This window comes from Dendrobates tinctorius, unplaced genomic scaffold (assembly GCF_039654945.1).
Source record: "Dendrobates tinctorius isolate UK_male_01 unplaced genomic scaffold, ASM3965494v1 ptg000133l, whole genome shotgun sequence".
In the NCBI taxonomy this organism is placed as follows: domain Eukaryota; kingdom Metazoa; phylum Chordata; class Amphibia; order Anura; family Dendrobatidae; genus Dendrobates; species Dendrobates tinctorius.
Genome location: NW_027361801.1, coordinates 4,534,641 through 4,556,039, shown reverse-complemented (window position 1 = coordinate 4,556,039; position 21,399 = coordinate 4,534,641). Strand labels below are relative to the sequence as shown.

Below are 21,399 nucleotides of genomic sequence, written 5' to 3'. Positions count from 1 at the left end.
GTGCAGTACTATACTGTCCGAGTTGAGTAGGAGGTATGGTTCTTGTACCGATAGGGCCTGTAGTTCCCCCACCCGCCTAGCAGTGGTGATTGCTACAAGAAAGACAGTTTTGAGTGTGAGAATCCTCAATGAAATTTCTGACAAGGGCTGAAAAGGGGCCTGTGTTAGGCTATTCAGCACTATATTAAGATCCCAGGGGGAACCCAACTAGGGAGTGTAGGCCGTATTCTACTTGCAGCGGTCATGAATCGTTTAACCCAACGGTGTCTGGCCAGGTCAAAAAAAGAACTAAGGGCAGATACCTGAACCCTCAGTGTGCTTGGAGCAAGTCCTAGCTCTAATCCTTTTTGCAGGAAATCTAGGACCAGGGCAATATTGGGATGGAAGGGGTCAGGGACCTTAGGAAGACACCAGGAAGAAAATTTCTTCCATATTTTGCCATATATGGCATTAGTTACCGGCTTTCTACTTTTTTGCAGGGTCCAGATTACTTCATCCAATAGCTCTTTGGCCCTCAGAATGTTGGCCTCAATAAACAAGCTGCTAGACTCAGTTTGCTGTGGTTTGGGTGCAGTAAGGGCCCCTGGAAAAGGTCGTCGGTCTTTTGGGGTACAAGCAAGGGACCTTCCAGGGCCATGTCCAACAGGGCGTTGTACCAGCTCCGTCCTGGCCACATTGTCGTGACCCTGTCTGATCTGATTTTCTGCAGCGTCCTTGCCAACATAGGGATTGGTGGAAAGGCGTAGGCCAGTCTAAGACCCATGGATGAGCAAATGCATCCGTCCCCCAGGCTCCGTATGTGGGACCGAGGGAGAAATAGGTTGTTGTCTTCGCGTTTTGAGCATTCGCAAATAGGTCGACTTCTAGATCTCCCCATCTTAAGGTCAGAGCCTGGAAGACTTCCTGATTCAAACACCACTCTCCCGGATGGACGTCCTTACTGCTTAGGAAGTCCGCTTGGATGTTTTCCGACCCCTTCAGGTGTACCGCGGAGATGGATAATAGGTGTTTTTCCGCCCATAGGAAGATTCTTTTTGCCACAGTCTTCAGACTGGCATACCTCGTGCCCCCCTGGTGTCTGAGATATGCTACCTTGGTTATGTTGTCAGAGTATATCCGGACGTGATGGTTCCGGATAAGGGATGAAGCGGCTTTTAATGCTTCTTCCACTGCCTTCAATTCCCTTAGATTTGAGGATCTGGTTCTTATGTTCTAGGACCATTGTCCTTGGAAGTAAGACTACTTCACCACAGCTACCCAACCTCTCAGACTGGCATCAGTACAGAGTATTTTCAGAGGAAGCTGGTCTCAGCTTATTACTCGTCTCAAGTTCCGGTAATTCAGCCACCACAAGAGGGCCGATTTTACGTGTCCTGGAAGTGGAATCTTTTTTTATAGATTGTTCCGATACTTCCTTGCACTTACCAGGACGTATGACTGGAGGATTCGCGTATGTGCCTGTGCCCAGGATACCGCCTGAATACACGATGTCAGGGAACCCAGGATAGACATGGCGTCCCTCAGAGTCGGTGTCCTTTGTTCTCTGAACCGGATTATTCTCAGACAAAGGTCTGATTGACGATCCTCGGGAAGAAAGGACATCCTTTTTTCCGAATCTAAGAGGATCCCCAGGAATTTTTTCCTTGTGGAAGGATGATGGTTCGACTTCTGGAGATTCGGGATCCAACCTAGGGATTCGAGCATCTGCAGGGTCTTTGACACATCCTGGTTCAGCCGGGACACTGATGGAGAGATAATGAGCAGATCGTCTAAATATGGAATGATGCATATTCCCTGAAGATGGATAGATATGACTGCTTCCCTCATAATTTTCGTAAATACCCTTGGTGCCAGGGATACGCCAAATGGGAGGGCGTTGAACTGGAGATGGCTGATCCCTTGGTCGTAGGATACCGCGAACCTCAGGAACTTACGGTGGTCCGGATGAATTGGGACATGGTAATATGCGTCCCTTAGGTCTATCGTAGCCATCAGCCAGCCCTGCCCAATAAGAGGGATTGCCGATTTTACTGACTCCATCTTGAACCTCCGGTATCTGATGAAGCGATTCAGGGGTTTTAGGTTTTTAAGTCTGTGCTTTCCGGAGGGCTTCTTCACCAGGATTAGGCGGGAGTAATGTCCTCTGCCTATTTCCTGTTGAGGTACGTATGAAATTACTCCTTCCCGTAATAGATCTTCTATCTGAAGAAGTAGAACTTTTTGGAGACTTGGAGACTGTGTAGGGGTGACTCTTAAACAGTGCGGGGGGAAGGTGTTCAAACTCCAGTTTTAGCCCAAATTGTATCGTATGCAGGATCCACTGGTTCGAGGTCGTAGCCTGCCTTTGGGCGAAAAACTGAGCGAGTCGACCCCCCACCGGGGAGTCACTGTTTGTCCGGGGGTTGTTGTTGCTGAGGGACAAGGATGTTTTTCCCTTTATCCCCCTTCGGGTAGCTCCATCGTCCTGTCTTGCCTTTCCCTCTGAACTCCCTTTGGGAGGCCTGCTCTCGTGGGGGATGAAAAAACCATCTCTTGGCGACTCTCTGCTTGGGTAGCGATTTCTTTTTGTCGGAGGCCTTTTCGAGGATGTCATCCAAGACTGGTTCGAACATGCGGTGCCCCTGGAAGGGGATGGCACGGAGCTTTGTCTTGGAAGTGATGTCACCTCCCCATGACTTCAGCCAAAGGGCTCTTCTAACCGAATTTGTAAGGACTAGGGACCTTGCTGCTACCCGCACCGTTTCTCCCGAAGCATCGGCTAAAAAGCCTGTTGCTTTTTGGAGGAGGGAAAGGGAATCTAAGATTTCTTCTCTGGGAGTACCTCCCGAGAGGTGTTCCTCTAACGTATGAAGCCAGAAGAACAATGATCTGGCGACGCAAGTGGAGGCTACGTTTGCCTTAAGCAAGTTCATAGAAGCTTCCCAGGATTTCTTAAAGGGAATCTGTCACCCTTTTTTTGGCCTTGCAGCTGCCAGAATACACATCGGGGGCTTATCTACAGCATTCTGTAATGCTGTAGATAAGCCCCCGATGTAACCTGAAAGAGAAGAAAAACACGTTATATTATACTCACTGAGGTGGGCGGTCCGGTCCGATGGGTGTCGCCGCCCAACTCGGTGAGTATAATATAACGTGTGTTTCTTCTCTTTCAGGTTACATCGGGGGCTTATCTACAGCATTACAGAATGCTGTAGATAAGCCCCCGATGTCTATGTCGGCAACTGCAAGGCCAAAAAAAGGGTGACAGATTCCCTTTAAGGTGACTTTCTATTTTACGATTCATCGGATCCTTCAACTGGGAAGAGTCCTTGAAAGGGAGGGATGTCTTTTTAGTCACTTTAGAGACCTGCACATCTATTTTAAGAATTTCCCAAATAGAGCTGTCACCCTCGAGGGAAAAGCGGTTTTCTAGTTCTGATGGTACACGAAGTGCCTTCTTGGGGGAGGACCACTCCTGAGCTATTAGATTTTGTATGTTTTCGTGAACCGGAAAGCCTTTTCTACTTCTGGGTTTCAGCCCCCCAAACATCTCATCCTGGACTGAGAACTTCACCTCCTCCTCCTCAACCCCCATGGTATTTCTCATCATGGAGACCAACTCCTCCATATCCTCAGAGGAAAAACATTATTTCTTTGCGTCGTGTTTGGAGGTGGATATGGAGCCCTCATTCTCCCAAATATCCTCTGACCCTGAGGAACGGACTTCTCCAGAATCTGAGTTGGCCTCCGTAGGTGCCCTTTTCCTCTTTTTTGGGGGAGGGCCCTGGGTCACCGGGGTCTGGGCCGCCATGGAGGCCTAAACCTCCTGCCTAATGAGAGTTTTTATGCTGTCAAACAGGGAGGGCTGTTCGGTGCGCAGAATGTTCTGCGTACAGGGCTGGCATAGCTTCTTTTGGTAATCAGAAGGGAACCTTTCACCACAGATACCACATTTGTGAGGGTTTCTTGGGGCAGAGGCCTTGTCCTCCTACATGAAGAGAGAGAAGGCTTGCTCAGACCCGTGCCACCAAAGTTTAACAGTTTAGGGACCGGCCCTGTTACTCACGGTAGGAGGGGGAACGCAGGGCTCCGCAGATGCAGCCGTTGAGGGCTTGTCACCGTCCATGTCCGCACTCATACAGAGACACTGCGCTTACTGGTTTTCTCATGTCTCAGCTCCCCATGAGTGGATCGTCTCTCCAGCAGTATACGCCCTGATGCTGGAATGCTATATCTAATACCAATGGTGAGACCAAGCCATTTTTCATTGAGCACTGGTTCACATGAGCACTTTTTTGTAATATTTTTGTGTGTTCTGTCCTTTTAATGGTTCATTAAAGGTTATGTTTTAATTGACTTTATGTGGGATACTCTCTAGGCTGTGTGCAACGTATATTTCAAGCAATGATTGACTGGCATTGTACTGTAAATTGCTGCAGATTTGCAGCGATGCGTGAAGCCATCGGATACTGGCTGCAGCCATCGGCACTCATGCAGTGTACCGGATATTCCCAACATATACGTACAATGGATAATTAAGTGGGGAAAACATTTAAAAAAAAAAAAAAACAAGAAAAAGTGGGCATTTTAAATTTTTTATTTGGTCCCACATGGATTTGAGACTGTTGTGTAAAGCGAAGCAACCAACTTAATTCTGCTCAATATTAGTTTATTGCCTCATAAAAAGCAGTAAATTGAATGGTTAAACACCGGAGCAGCAGCATAGACACGTGGCTGGAGAAGGGAAAGGAGAGTTACTGCTCATTTTGTTGTTTTCAGGCAGCACCAGCCAATGGACAGAAATAACGTAAGGTAGCTGTGGAAAACCCCTTTATAAACAATATGGTTATGGAACTGCTTTTTCCATCTTCAATAAATTCCTTGGATCCATATCGGAGTCTGTCACCAGGGTACGAGGCCCAAATATTTTCTCACCCGGCCTAAAGTGGGATTCTGAAATGGTAGAGGCTCGTTCTGCTCCAGAAGCGCAATATGGGCCAGGCGAAAAAAAAAAATATTTGGACCATTCAACGAGGCATCAACATCTTGACATCCTTGCTCATCATGGATCTGGCATGGCATGATACTTTTCACTAGCAGGGTTTTTTTCCAAGCATTTTCCCCATTCATTAGTATGGGTGAATCCGCAGCATAAACGCTGAAAGGCCACGTGCACACGTTGAGTATTTGGTGAGTTTTTATACCTCTGTATTTGTAAACCAAAACCAGGAGTGGGTGTTAGAAGTGGTGACGGGTTTCTGTTATGCTTTTCCTCTGATTGTTCCACTCCTGGTTTTGGCTTACAAATACTGAGGTAAAAAACTGACTAAGGGTGTGTGCAGACGCTGCGGAATCCGCTGCGGATTAATTCGCACGGATTTTGCAAAAACCGCAGATAAATCGCAGGTCAAAATGTCACTTCTTTCTGCGGTTTCAAAACCGCAGCAAATCCGCGCGGATTTTTCCGCAACATCTACACAGCGTTTTTTTGTTAACATTCATTTGAATGGTACTGTACACCGCAGCTAAAACTGCTGCGGGTCCGCAGCGGACAAAACCGCTGCGGAAACCGCAGCGTGTGCACATACCCTAAGGCTGTGTGCCCACGTTGCTTTTTTTAAGCGTTTTTGATGCGTTTTTTGGGGTCAAACCGCATCAAAAACGCTTAAAAAAAGCATCCCATTCATTTTAATGCATTTTGGCCTTTTTGTGCCAATGGATGCGTTTTTTACCACTAAGGAAACGCTTAGCGGTAAAAAACTCAGTAAGTTCATTAATTTCCGCTTAGGTCTGCGTTTTTGGGTATTTCCTATAGTCCAAAAGACGCGCGGAAAAAAACGCATCAAAAACGCGCAACTATCGGGGCAAAAACGTGCGTTTTCTAGGAAGGAGACCCGTTTCCTGAGCGTTCAAAAACCCTACTGTGGGCACATAGCCTTAATGCTCAATATGTGAATGTGGCCTTAAAAAATTAAAAGTGCTGCAGATTAAAATCTGAAAGGAAAAAGTAAGCAACGTGTGCACGAGAGTTCAGGAATCTCATGCACTTTGCTGATACTAGGAAATCCTTCAGGTTTTGTGACAAATCTGAGTAGAATAAAATGTGACAAAACCACAATGTGAGCACAGAACCCTTAGGCCACGTGCTCAAGTTGAGCAATTGGCAAATTTTTTACCTCAGTATTTGTAAGCCAAAACCACCAGACGTGGAACAGTCAGCGTAACAGTATAATAGAAACAAGTCACCACTTCTGCATTTTTCACCCACTCCTGGTTTTGGTTTACAAATACTGATTAAATACTGAACGTGTGAACATGGTCAAAGACTCATGTCTATGGAAGTCTTGTGTACACCGCTTCATAGAACCGCTGCGATACCAACGCCTATTACGTGTTATTTTCGCAGGTCAAAGTTGTTGAGAAGGACAAGTCAGGGTTGGGTAATAAAAATAATATCCCAATCCCTGATAATCCCCCAGAGCATCATCAAATCCATTATGATCAAATGGAAAGAACATGGTACCACAACAAACCTGCCAATAGAGGGCCACCCACCAAAACTCAGTCTAGGCAAGGAGGGCATTAATCAAAGAGGTAGCACAGAGAACAAAAGTAACCCTGAAGGAGGTGCAGAATTCCCAAGCAGAGACTGGAGTATCTGTCCATGCGACCACAATAAGCCGTACACTCCATAGAGGTGGCCTTTACGGTAGAGTGGGCAGAAAAAAGCCTTTACTTACACACCAAAATTGTAATGCTTGCTTTGTGTTTGTCAAAAGTCATGTGGGAGACTCCTCAAATGTATGGAGGAAGGCGCTGTGGTCAGATGAGACCAAAATTTTACTTTTTGGCCACCAAGCTAAACACTATGTCTGTGGCCAAACCAACAAAGCTCATCACCCCAAGAACACCATCCCTTCAGTGAAACATGGTGGTGGCAGCATCATGCTGTGGGGATGCTTTTCGGCAGCAGTGAGAGGGAAAATGGTCTGACTTGAGGGAAAAATTGGTGGCGTGAAATACAAGGATATTCTTGAGCAACACCTGTTTCAGTCTGTCAGTGATTTGAGACTGGGATGGAGATTCACCTCCCAAAAAAACAATGACCCAAAGCAGACTGAAAAAGCAACGCTTGAGTGGTTAAAGGGAAAACGTGTAAATATTTTGGAGTGGCCTAATCAAAGCCGAGACCTTAATCCAATTAAGAATCTGTGGTCAGAATTGAAGATTGCTGTACACCAGCGTAAACCAACTAACTTGAAGGAGCTGGACCAGTTTTGCTTGAAGATTACACAAAAATCCCACTGGAGACTTGCAGCTGTAATTGCTGCAAAAGTAAGGCTCTACAAAGTACTGACTTTGGGGGGGTGAATAGTTATGCACATTGAAGTTTTCAGTTTGATTTTATTTTTATTGTGATATAAACAGCAAATATAAAAAAAATGTTCACCGTTGTAGGCATGTTTCTAACAAAGTGATGCAAACCTTCAAACAAGAAAAAAAAAACAGTGAAATTCTAGGTTGCGAGGTAGCAAAATACAGGCAGGTCGTAGAGGGCAGGCAGGTCGTAGAGGGCAGGCAGGTCGTAGAGGGCAGGCAGGTCGTAGAGGGCAGGCAGGTCGTAGAGCGCAGGCAGGTCGTAGAGGGCAGGCAGGTCGTAGAGGGCAGGCAGGTCGTAGAGGGCAGGCAGGTCGTAGAGGGCAGGCAGGTCGTAGAGGGCAGGCAGGTCGTAGAGGGCAGGCAGGTCGTAGAGCGCAGGCAGGTCGTAGAGCGCAGGCAGGTCATAGAGCGCAGGCAGGTCATAGAGCGCAGGCAGGTCATAGAGCGCAGGCAGGTCATAGAGCGCAGGCAGGTCATAGAGCGCAGGCAGGTCATAGAGCGCAGGCAGGTCATAGAGCGCAGGCAGGTCATAGAGCGCAGGCAGGTCATAGAGCGCAGGCAGGTCATAGAGCGCAGGCAGGTCATAGAGCGCAGGCAGGTCATAGAGCGCAGGCAGGTCATAGAGCGCAGGCAGGTCATAGAGCGCAGGCAGGTCATAGAGCGCAGGCAGGTCATAGAGCGCAGGCAGGTCATAGAGCGCAGGCAGGTCATAGAGCGCAGGCAGGTCATAGAGCGCAGGCAGGTCATAGAGCGCAGGCAGGTCATAGAGCGCAGGCAGGTCATAGAGCGCAGGCAGGTCATAGAGCGCAGGCAGGTCATAGAGCGCAGGCAGGTCATAGAGCGCAGGCAGGTCATAGAGCGCAGGCAGGTCATAGAGCGCAGGCAGGTCATAGAGCGCAGGCAGGTCATAGAGCGCAGGCAGGTCATAGAGCGCAGGCAGGTCATAGAGCGCAGGCAGGTCATAGAGCGCAGGCAGGTCATAGAGCGCAGGCAGGTCATAGAGCGCAGGCAGGTCATAGAGCGCAGGCAGGTCATAGAGCGCAGGCAGGTCATAGAGCGCAGGCAGGTCATAGAGCGCAGGCAGGTCATAGAGCGCAGGCAGGTCATAGAGCGCAGGCAGGTCATAGAGCGCAGGCAGGTCATAGAGCGCAGGCAGGTCATAGAGCGCAGGCAGGTCATAGAGCGCAGGCAGGTCATAGAGCGCAGGCAGGTCATAGAGCGCAGGCAGGTCATAGAGCGCAGGCAGGTCATAGAGCGCAGGCAGGTCATAGAGCGCAGGCAGGTCATAGAGCGCAGGCAGGTCATAGAGCGCAGGCAGGTCATAGAGCACAGGCAGGTCATAGAGCACAGGCAGGTCATAGAGCACAGGCAGGTCATAGAGCACAGGCAGGTCATAGAGCACAGACAGGTCGAATAGATAAGATTCCTCTCCCCAGGTATCTTAGATGAACAGGTGGACATGTGATATCTGTGCATGCATGTAAAGTAATACATATAATAAAGTGAGAGACTTTATTCTTTTTCTTAACCAATAAAATGCAAGTCATTAGATCCACGTGAGAGTCACCTCCTACAAACGCCGTCATATCACTCCATTCTGACTCATCAAATTGTGTGAAGGCCGACAATCTGCCCATACCAAATAGATTAAAGGGGGGATCCCAAGCATAGTCCAGTGAATACCCCCCCCCATAGTGGCTTGTATTATTGTGACAAGTAGATTCCAAATCCATTTGCTATTTTGATAATGGTGCCGTTCATTAGCACAGCCTGTGATGTCTCTGGTGCTGTGCTGCGAGGGTCTCACTTTGATGCCATGACCTCAGGTGGGGACTCCAGCCAGTACCTTATAGTATGAAATATGCCCATAGGAGGAACGAAACATCTATAAAATCATTCAGTAACCTCAGGTACCTTCAGCCTCAATGTTCGCACTAAATACAAATTAAAAGGTCAAAATAACCTGCAGAAAGGCAATAAACCGAATAGAACAAGTTTACCTGTTGTGTGCTATCGCCATTCACCAGGTGAGGTACAAGCGAAACTTCATTCATTAAGGGCGTAGCTTCCAACGGAGGAGGCTGGTCGGCCATCATGGCTGAAATAATCACTCATCGACAGATGTTCACATCCACCACCTGGACACTAAAAAAATATAACGGATTAATAATTTCCCGTGTTTACAAATGACCATCCATCTATAAGATAAGTGGAAACTAATTGGTCTGTGGGGGGCCGACCACTGTCTAATTGGAGCTGCATTCCAATTTTCAGCTTCTATAAGGGCACATTTATAGTGTGTGTGTGTGTGTGTGTGTGTGTGTGTATACACACACACACACACACACTATATATATATATATATATATATATATTCAGGAATATGTATAGACATACACATAATATACACAGATAAATCTCCTCTTAAGGGAATTAACCAATAATTCACGGGTTAGGCCTGCTTCACACTTCCGTTTTTTGATGTCAGTCAAAATCCGCCAATTTTAGAAAAAAAACGGATCCGCCAAAAAAGGGGCGGATCCATTTTTTCCCCCACAGAATTACATTAGTGGCGGATTTTGACTGATGGTCGTCCGTCCCACCCGTTTTTTGACGAATCCGCCAAGATTTTAGCGTCTCCTGGGCGGATGAGACGGACCCTGTAACGTTTTTTTCTTTGACGGTCCGTCAATTTTAAGTGCGCATGCCCGGAAGCTTTACTCTGAAAAGCATTTTATCTCTCTCTCCTTCCAGACCGCGGTCGCTTTAAATTTGCTGCACTTTTCATCTTCGGCAGATGCGACCATATTAGCGTCCGCTGACATCCGTATGTCACAACGGAGGCGGATCCGTTAATTTTCGTTTTTGGCGGATGTCACCTGTCCGCCATAAACAGAAGTGTGAAACAGGCCTTAAAGGTAAGGAGTATTCCCATGAATAAAAAAAATAAAGAGATGACATGATACAAGAAATTTGTCAGGCCAGATCACATTTATCTGGTATCTTTTTTCCACAGGAATATAACAAAAGGACTTCTGTGCCCTACAGGGAGATTTATGACACTTGTTCAGCAATCGCCAATTCAGGGGACCACTGCGGATGATGCGAGCTCACACTTATTGACCCTTATATACCACTGGTCAATAGACGAAAATGCACTAGTTTCCCTGCATGACTGAGGCATGCTTTATAGTCTATACCGTCAGATTGCCATCATTTTCCAGAAGTCGGAGCTTTGAATCGGATACAACTCAAGACCGAGCAATTATGTGTTATCTCCAAGTGCAGTGAAAAATTTACTCTCAATAGTTTGGAAAGTGAATTAAATAGGTTAAAAGTAAAAGATCACAAATGGCATCACACCGAGGGTAAGTCAGCATAAAATGGAAAATACCTTCAATACAGAGGCACGGGGTGACGGACATATGATGAATCTTCTAGACCAAAATAACTGATCTGTGATTAAACTGTGTGTGCCAACTTTCTATGTATTGCACAGGATCACATCATAGTCAGGGCCAGCGTTGCCTCACATAGGCACATTACTTCCTTGGGCTGTAAGAAGATACTGAGGGTTGTTTAAAGGGACAACACCCCATTACTTAGGATCTCCAGGACATGGTAGTTAGGCCAACACGTCTGCCCAAAATGTATGTAGCACCTATAGCCCTTTAAATGATGTGCAAATTTATTTATTTTTTCCTCCTCTTTCTCCAACAGCCGTAACAAATTTATATACATTACTGGTTAAAAGTTAGTACTCGGCTGTTCCTGCAATTGTTTTGCTTATTCTTAATGGAATGTGCACATTGCAGATTCAGACTGAAGGCAGCAAGAAACTCTAAGGAAGACATATGGAAACGGGAGTAAAGAAAGAAGGGCGACACAAGCCAGAATGTGTGTTCAACATTATATTCAGAGTATGCCCTCTTACTCGGACTTGGTGTCGGCATGCTCTCTCCCCGGGGCGCCCGTGCGGTATTGTGGCACGCGGTGCTCGATGGCCAATCAGCACTGGCATCACTGCCTTCAGACAAATAACATGAAAGTCCGGGCTGCAGCTTATCTTTGACTCCCTCTTCATGTTCAATTTGTCCGAAGGCAAAGCCAACACTGATTGGGCGCTGGGGTCATGTGTCAAACAAACATATGAGAGCCCTGGGGAGAGCGAGTGCTGACAGCGGCGAGCATAAGCTTTTTAATTTTATCGTGGCCAAACGTGGGGTACGAGATGGGGTTGTCCTTGTAGTGGACAAGCCCTTTAAAGTGGACCTGTCACCAGGTGAAAAGTGCACAAGTTTTGCCCTTACTTTACTCCTGCGTCTCCACTGAGTATTCTGCTTTTTCTATGGTCCTTTTTATTCAGCGCTAATTTCTCTGGACTTTTTCAAGTGGGCGTTTCTTAGGTTGCTTTGCATTATTACCCTGTGGACTACACCCCTTTGGAGAGGATAACAAAAAATCACAGCAAAATAAAAAGGCCCATATCTCTGGAAACGTATGTTGGATTTGAGAAACAAAAAAAACAACAACAGACACTTAGGGGAGCAGCGGGAATAAATTAAAAGCAAAAACTAGCCAGTTTACCCTGATGACAAGTACTCTTTAAAAGGGACATAGCTCCCTACAAAAGTACTACCCTCCTGGTCAGACAGTGAAAAATGTTAAACTTGCCTAATGTGTATGGTGGTGGCCCAACTCGTCCCTGATGGCAGATAATGGGGAAAATGTTTACCGGAGGCAGACAATCTGCTGCCAGAGAGGGTCTGAGCACGGTATGGACTTTGCTCCTCTGAAAAATACATAGTAAGTGTGCCAATTTTTAAATGGGACACACCGTACTATGGATGGGTCCGGATGACACTATTGTGATAATGGGTCTCTGTGGCATCAATGAAGCCTGGACCTAACAATCGGCACATTTTTGGCTGCTCAAAATGCAAAATTTATATTGCCGCCTTCTTGACATGAACACCACTGTCACCGAACACAAAGAAAAATGTAGTATAGAAGGCGAATCTGACATTGTTCTGCACAGAATCTATTTTCTAGATCTCAGGTAGACATCCCATCTGGGGAGGCTGAACTCAGCCAGACACAAACAATGAGGAACTGGGAAAATCCCTTCTTTGTTAAGACCGGGAAAAAAAGGATCACATATTCAAATGGTTTATTCTAAAATAAGCCTTTGTGAAAAACGAGACAAGCCACAAAGCATCTGCTGTTCCAGCACCTACCTCGGTGGTTTACACAAGCTCATAAGTTTCTGTCTTGGGTTTTTCAGGTTGCAGACATCTGGAGAACTCAACTTCATAGATGCCCCACACTTAGCGGACAAAATGGGGACAACTAGAGAGGACAAGAGTCACTTCTGCAGCACATTGATAAAAGGATATTTTATACTTTCTCACACTGATTGTGAATGAAGAGTAGAAGGCTTATCCTCTGTCAAATCAGAGTATTTTGCATTGGGTTGGTCAATCCTACTAACCCAAGTACCCTTGTGGCACAGTGATGGTGTGGGCACCGGAGTCCAGACAAACCAATGACTGGCAGATGCCAGCCGTATAATACAGCAAACACCCTAGTGCGGAGATAAATATGATACCAGCTGCTTAACCCCTTTTAGATGCTTTAAAGGTAACCGCAGCACCAAAGTGGTGTTACGAAGTGTTAAGATACTCCCACAGAACACTCAAATAGCAACTCAAAGAAAAAACGCCCAGAAGTCCATGATTCAGCACAGCCATTTTTTGCCCAGTGGCACCAAGGACTGGTAAGGGTCGATGGCATGTATCAAGAGATAGATTTCTATAGGACCCAACAAAAATAAAGACTGAATTTCCAAAACTGGCTATATGTGCCGAGTCCAAACTTCCCATGTATTGGATAGACACTCAAAAGGGCAAGGACCCCCCCCCCCCCCCACACACACCACACACACACACGCCCTTTTCCTCTTTTTGGAATTCTTACACCGAGGCCTCATTCATGTGTCAGATTTTTCAGGTTATGCAAAAGACGGTCAAGGTGTCATCAGTGTTTTGGTTCTGATTTTCATCTGTGATTTTCACTGACTCACAGACTTCTAGGGTAGTTTGGTTGTGCGACTCCAATCAAAAAAAGAAGTCTCCGTGATTTTTTTTTTCCGCAAGATTCTCAAAAAAAAAAAAACCCGGACATATGAACGGCCCTATAGACTATTATAATTGGTACATGTCCTGTGCGCAAAATCACAGATAGAGTACATATTCAAGGATGTCTTATTTTCTCCTATTAGATTCATAATCTTGCGAATTTGCCAATGACTGACATTACTGAAGAGCCACACACATGGACTCTGCATTACAAGTATAAAATATAAATCTATGTCCACATAATTTCTATGAGCAGGAAATCATGAACACAATTAGATTTCTTTTTTTACTAAAAGCCAGATTTTTAGTTCTTCTATCCCTGACTGTTTTCCCCTATTAGAAATATTGCATTAGAAAGTTTGTAGAAGGAGTGATGGACATGTGTTTTAAGAAACAAACTAGGAATAGTAGGAAACATAAAATAACAAAAATAGTTGCTAAAAACATGTTCCCCCCTGGAAAAATGAAGGGCTGTTCCTCTATGGCTTCTTCTGCTGCCTCCGAGTCTGCACTTCAACAAAGAAACCAATTAAATCGAACTGTGAATAATGAACATTTCTCACTAATTAAACGCTCCACAACTTGTATATTTAACAGTCTGTCCTTAATTTGCAGATGGGTAACGGCAATTACCCTTTTGCCTGGATTTGCTTTGAAGAGAAAAAAAATGGTAGGAATAGAGTTTGCAGACTTTATCACCATATTGGAAGATTCTGAATCAATCACAGAAGACCAAACGAATGACAACTATGCCGGGCACCAAGCAATACTTTGGGGGCTGTAAATTTCTCTTCAAAATCTTCACATACTTATAGAGCCACATCTTTAGACTGAGGCCACCTTAAAGGGGATTTCAGCCTGGAACTAACTCACTAAAGTCATTTAACGGAATGGCTAGGCCACATCTTGCACAGAGTAGCCAGTCTGCCAGAGCTGAAGTTACCCAAACTAAGTACACAGTGTAGCACTTTATATAGAGCAATCAAACCAGCAGAGATGGTAATAAAACATCTCTGCCTGCCCTACGAGGAGTCTAGCTCTGTCTGTCAGCAAACTCCCCGCTCTTTATCTAGTGCAAGCAGCTTAGGGTACCGTTACACCTAGCGATGCACCAGCGATCCCGACTAGCGATATGACGCAGTCAGGATCGCTGGTGCATCGCTAGTGAGCTGCCACTCAGGCAGATCTCACCAGCGACATCGCTGGGGACGGGGGTCGCTACTTACCTGTCAGACGCGGCGATCCTGACAGTCCTCCCGCCCGGCTCCACGCATCGCTCGTCGTCACAGCAGGAAGCGCCGCAGGAAGTGACCGACGAGGAATGGTCCAGCAGCTTCTCGCGTGATCAGCGATAACCAGCGGGGGAGCCGGTCGGAGGTAAGTATCACATGCAGCGATATCGCTAGCAATATCACTGTAACGTCACAAAATCGGTGACTTTACAGCGATATTGCTAGCGATATCGCAGTGTGTAATGGTGGCTTTACTCTGCATTGAGATTTAAGCTGGAGTCACACATAGCAATCTCGCTAGTGAGATAGCTGCTGAGTCACAACTTTTGTGACGTAACAGTGATCTCACCAGCGACATCACTGTGTGTGACAGCGATCAGCCCCGCTGCCGGGATCGCTGAAAGAAACCTCTGGACATTTTTTTCGTCGCTGGTCTCCCGCTGGCCAGCACGCATCGCTGCGTGTGACAGGCGGGAGACCAGCAATCAGCTGTAAAATAATGAAAAAAAATTTATATATTGTTATTCTCATCTTCCGACGTCCCGCGCAGCCTTCCCGCCTCTCTCCACGCTCCAGGTCCCAGTAATCCTTTGCAAGAATTACCGCGAGACGTCGCGCTCCCTCGAGACCGTGACATTCTCGCGGTCATTCTCACAAAGGATTACTGGGGCCGGGAGCGTGGAGAGAGGCGGGATGGCTGCACGGGACGTCGGAAGGTGAGAATAACAATATTTTTTATTTTAATTCTATTTTTTTTTACAGGGATGGCATCAGCGCTAACGAACACAGCGATGCCGCGCGCACGTGTGTAAGCCGAGGGTGGAATCCATAATTTATGCCCCCATATGCTTCTCCAAAGATTATGCCCCCATATGCTGCTCCATAGTTTATGCCCCCATATGCTGCTCCATAGATTATGCCCCTATATGCTGCTCCATAGATTATGCCCCCATAAGCTGCTCCATAGATTATGCCCCCATAAGCTGCTCCATAGATTATGCCCCCATATGCTGCTCCATAGATTATGCCCCCATAAGCTGCTCCATAGATTATGCCCCCATATGCTGCTCCATAGATTATGTCCCCATATGCTGCTCCATAGATTATGCCCCCATATGCTGCTCCATAGTTTATGCCCCCATATGCTGCTCCATAGATTATGCCCCCATATGCTGCTCCATAGATTATGCCCCCATATGCTGCTCCATAGATTATGCCCCCATATGCTGCTCCATAGATTATGCCCCCATATGCTGCTCCATAGATTATGCCCCCATATGCTGCTCCATAGATTATGCCCCCATATGCTGCTCCATAGATTATGCCCCCTTATGCTGCTCCATAGATTATGCCCCCTTATGCTGCTCCATAGATTATGCCCCCATATACTTCTCCAAAAATTATGCCCCCATATGCTGCTCCATAGTTTATGCCCCCATATGCTGCTCCATAGCTTATGCCCCCATATGCTGCTCCATAGCTTATGCCCCCATATGCTGCTCCATAGCTTATGCCCCCATATGCTGCTCCATAGCTTATGCCCCCATATGCTGCTCCACAGCTTATGCCTCCATATGCTGCTCCATAGATTATGCCCCCATATGCTGCTCCATAGTTTATGCCCCCATATGCTGCTCCATAGCTTATGCCCCCATATGCTGCTCCATAGATTATGCCCCCATATGCTGCTCCATAGATTATGCCCCCATATGCTTCTTCATAGATTATGCCCCCATATGCTTCTTCATAGATTATGCCCCCATATACTTCTCCATAGTTTATGCCCCCATATACTTCTCCATAGTTTATGCCCCCATATGCTGCTCCATAGATTATGCCCCCATATGCTGCTCCATAGATTATGCCCCCATATGCTGCTCCATAGATTTTGCCCCATATGCTTCTCCAAAGATTATGACCCCTTATGCTGCTCCATAGTTTATGTCCCCATATGCTGCTCCATAGATTATGCCCCCTTATGCTGCTCCATAGATTATGCCCCCATATGCTGCACCATAGATTATGCCCCCATATGCTGCTCCATAGATTATGCCCCCATATTCTGCTCCATAGATTATGCCCCCATATGCTGCTCCATAGATTATGCCCCCATATGCTGCTCCATAGATTATGCCCCCATATGCTGCTCCATAGATTATGCTCCCATATGCTGCTCCATAGATTATTCCCCCATATGCTGCCCCACAGGATATGCCCCCATAAGCTGCTCCATAGACTATGCCCTCATATGCTGCAAAAAAAAACGCCATACTCACCTCTCCTGGGTCCATCGCCGCTGTCTGCCGCTTCGTGTCAGTGACTGTTCAGCCGGCAGAGGGGCGGTGAATATCGCTATACTCACCCATCCTGCCACGGTCTCTGCAGCATCGCTTCTCCACTGTCTCCCTTCTTGTCTTCAGCGGTCACGTGGTACCGCTCATTACACTCATGAATATGCGCATATTCATGAGTGGTAAGGAGCGTCATTACGTGACCGCTGAAGACAGGAAGGGAGACAGTGGAGAAGCGAGGCTGCAGACAGAGACCGCGGCAGGACAGGTAAGTATGATCTCTGACACCCACGCTCCCCCTCCCCCCGCCGACCCCCAGGTATATGACCTGTGTATAAGCCGAGAGGGGGACTTTCAGCCCAAAAAATGGGCTGAAAATCTCAGCATATACACAAATATATACGGTATATCTAATATATAAAGCTCAAGTGTATGCATGTATGTATGTATGTATGTATGTCCGGGATTGGCATCCGCACCGTCGCAGCTACAGCCACAAAATTTGGCACAGTCACACGTCTGGACCCCGAGAGTGTCCTAGGCTATGTTGTGAGGCGAAATTTTAACCCCGCGCGTTCCAATTCACCAAACAATTTTGCCCCTATCTACATAATGGGGAAAAAGTGTGTATCATGTCCCGCCCCTCATTATGATGTCATAATGGTTGCCATGGCGACGCTGATGTCATCATAGGTTGTAAGCTACGCCGCTCATTATGATGTCATAATGGTTGACTATGGGATGGAGGATGTGTGATGGATATATGGGCACTGGACTATGGGATGGAGGATATGTATGACGGGTATATGGGCACGGGACTATAGGATGGCAGATGTGTGATGGGTATATGGGCACTGGACTATGGGAAGGAGGATATCTATGATGGGTATATGGGCACGGGACTATGGGATGGAGGATATGTATGATGGGTTTATGGGCATGGGACTATGACATGAAGGATGTGTGATTGGTATATGGGCACTCGACTATGGGATGGCGAATATGTATGATGGGTATATGGGCACTCGACTATGGGATGGCGAATATCTATGATGGGTATATGGGCATGGGACTATGGGATGGAGAATATGTATGATGGGTATATGGGCATGGGACTATGGGATGGAGGATGTGTGATGGGTAAATGGGCACTCGACTATGGGATGGAGGATATGTATGACGGGTATATGGGCACGGGACTATGGGATGGCGGATATGTATGACGGGTATATGGGCACGGGACTATGGGATGGAGGATGTGTATGATGGGAATATGGGCATGGGACTATGAGATGAAGGATGTTTGATGGGTATATGGGCACTTGAGTATGGGATGGCGAATATGTATGATGGGTATATGGACATGGGACTATGGGATGGAGGATGTGTGATGGGTATATGGGCATGGGACTATGGGATGGAGGATGTGTGATGGGTATATGGGCACGGGCCTATGGGATCGTGGATATGTACAGTTGTGGTCAAAAGTATTGACACCCCTGCAATTGTGTCAGATAATACTCAGTTTCTTCCTGAAAATGATTGCAAACACAAATTCTTTGGTATTATCTTCATTTAATTTGTCTTAAATCAAAAAACACAAAAGAGAATGAAGCAAAAAGCAAAACATTGATCATTTCACACAAAACTCCAAAAATGGGCCAGACAAAAGTATTGGCACCCTCAGCCTAATACTTGGTTGCACAACCTTTAGCCAAAATAACTGCGACCAACCGCTTCCGGTAACCATCAATGAGTTTCTTACAATGCTCTGCTGGAATTTTAGACCATTCTTCTTTGGCAAACTGCTCCAGGTCCCTGATATTTGAAGGGTGCCTTCTCCAAACTGCCATTTTTAGATCTCTCCACAGGTGTTCTATGGGATTCAGGTCTGGACTCATTGCTGGCCACCTTAGAAGTCTTCAGTGCTTTCTCTCAAACCATTTTCTAGTGCTTTTTGAAGTGTGTTTTGGGTCATTGTCCTGCTGGAAGACCCATGACCTCTGAGGGAGACCCAGCTTTCTCACACTGGGCCCTACATTATGCTGCAAAATTTGTTGGTAGTCTTCAGACTTCATAATGCCATGCACACGGTCAAGCAGTCCAGTGCCAGAGGCAGCAAAGCAACCCCAAAACATCAGGAAGCCTCCGCCATGTTTGACTGTAGGGACCGTGTTTTTTTCTTTGAATGACTTTTTTTCTCCTGTAAACTCTATGTTGATGCCTTTGCCCAAAAAGCTCTACTTTTGTCTCATCTGACCAGAGAACATTCTTCCAAAACGTTTTAGGCTTTTTCAGGTAAATTTTGGCAAACTCCAGCCTGGCTTTTTTATGTCTCGGGGTAAGAAGTGGGGTCTTCCTGGGTCTCCTACCATACAGTCCCTTTTCATTCAGACGCCGATGGATAGTACGGCTTGACACTGTTGTACCCTCGGACTGCAGGGCAGCTTGAACTTGTTTGGATGTTAGTCGAGGTTCTTTATCCAACATCCGCACAATCTTGCGTTGAAATCTCTTGTCAATTTTTCTTTTCCGTCCACATCTAGGGAGGTTAGCCACAGTGCCATGGGCTTTAAACTTCTTGATGACACTGCGCACGGTAGACTCAGGAACATTCAGGTCTTTGGAGATGGACTTGTAGCCTTGCTTATGCTTCCTCACAATTTGGTTTCTCAAGTCCTCAGACAGTTCTTTGGTCTTCTTTCTTTTCTCCATGCTCAATGTGGAACACACAAGGACACAGGACAGAGGTTGAGTCAACTTTAATCCATGTCAACTGGCTGCAAGTGTGATTTAGTTATTGCCAACACCTGTTAGGCCTGTTTCACACTTCCGTTTTTGTGTCCGCCAAACGGATCCGTTTCCGTTTTTTTGACGGAAACTGATGCAGACGGATCCGTTTTTAAAAAAACGGATCCGTTTTTTTGACGGATCCGCGGTAACCACTAATGGAAGTCTATGGGACAAAAAAACGGATCCTGCAAAAAAATGGCGGATCCGTTTTTTTACGGAAACCAACGGATTTTGACGGATTTGAAAAAACGGAAGTGTGAAACAGGCCTTAGGTGCCACAGGTAAGTTACAGGTGCTGTTAATTACACAAATTAGAGAAGCATCACATGATTTTTCGAACAGTGGCAATACCCTTTTGTCCACCCTCTTTATGTTTGGTGTGGAATTACATCCAATTTGGCTTTAGGACAATTCTTTGTGTTTTTTCATTTAAGACAAATTAAATGAAGATAATACCACCAAAGAATATGTGTTTGCAATCATTTTCAGGAAGAAACTGAGTATTATCTGACAAAATTGCAGGGGTGTCAATACTTTTGGCCACAACTGTATGATTGGTATATGGGCACGGGATTATGGGATGGAGGATAATTATAATTTGCTATAACTAACCACAGTTAGTTACTATGCCCGGGCATGCGTGTGTGTGTGTGTGTGTATATATATATATATATATATATATATATATATATATATATATATATCTATCTATCTATATATATATATATATATATATATATAACACTGTGTGTAACAGGTTGAATAAAAAATCATGCCATTTGTACACGCAAAAATTAAGGGACCACTCAAAAATGTTCAGTTTATTTTCTCCTTATAGGTATATTTTTGAGTAAAATGTAAATTGCTCTTTTATTCTATAAACTACTGACATGTCTTCAAATTTCCAAACACTAAATTTTGTATTTATTTTCAGAAAATGAGAAATCTTCAAAATAACAAAAAAATGCAGTGCTTGCAGTCCTCAAATAATGCTAACACAACAAGTTCATAAACATTTAGAAACAACAATACTAATGTTTCAACTCAGGAAGAATTCAAAAATCAATATTTTGTGGAATAACCATGATTTTCAATCACAGCTTTCATGCGTCTTGGCATGCTTTCCACCAGTCTTTCACACTGCTTTTGGGTGATCTTATGCCACTCCTGGTACAAAAATGTAAGCAGTTCTTCTTTGTTTGATGACTTGTGACTATCCATCTTCCTCTTGATTACATTCCAGAGATTTTCAATGGGTCTGGAGATTGGGCTGACCATGACAGGGATTTGATGTGGTAGTCCTTCATCCACACATTGATTGACCTAGGTGTGTGGCATGGCGCATTGTCCTGCTGGAAATCCCAGTCCTCAGAGTTGGGGAACATTGCCTGAGCAGGATAGCCTTGTATGCGGCTTAAATCTACAATGGAATGGTTCACAAATAAACGTATCCAGGTGTTAGAATGACCAAGTCAAAGTCCAGACCTCAATCCAATCAAGAATCTGTGGAAAGAGCTGAAAACTGCTCCATCAAACCTCACTGAGCTCGAGCTGTTTGCCAAGGAAGAATGGGCAAGAACTTCAGTC

General features: G+C 45.7%; 1 protein-coding gene across 1 annotated transcript in view; it reads right to left on the bottom strand.

Moving 5' to 3' along the window:
- The window catches only part of LOC141048075 (fibronectin type-III domain-containing protein 3A-like), a 131,940-nt gene that overhangs the window by 58,472 nt on the left and 52,069 nt on the right, over window positions 1–21,399 (bottom strand). The window contains exon 2 of the mRNA XM_073543448.1: window positions 9,360–9,504. Within this exon, the coding sequence (XP_073399549.1) occupies window positions 9,360–9,455 (96 nt within the window). The 5' untranslated portion in view covers window positions 9,456–9,504. The remainder of the gene's footprint in view (window positions 1–9,359; window positions 9,505–21,399) is intronic.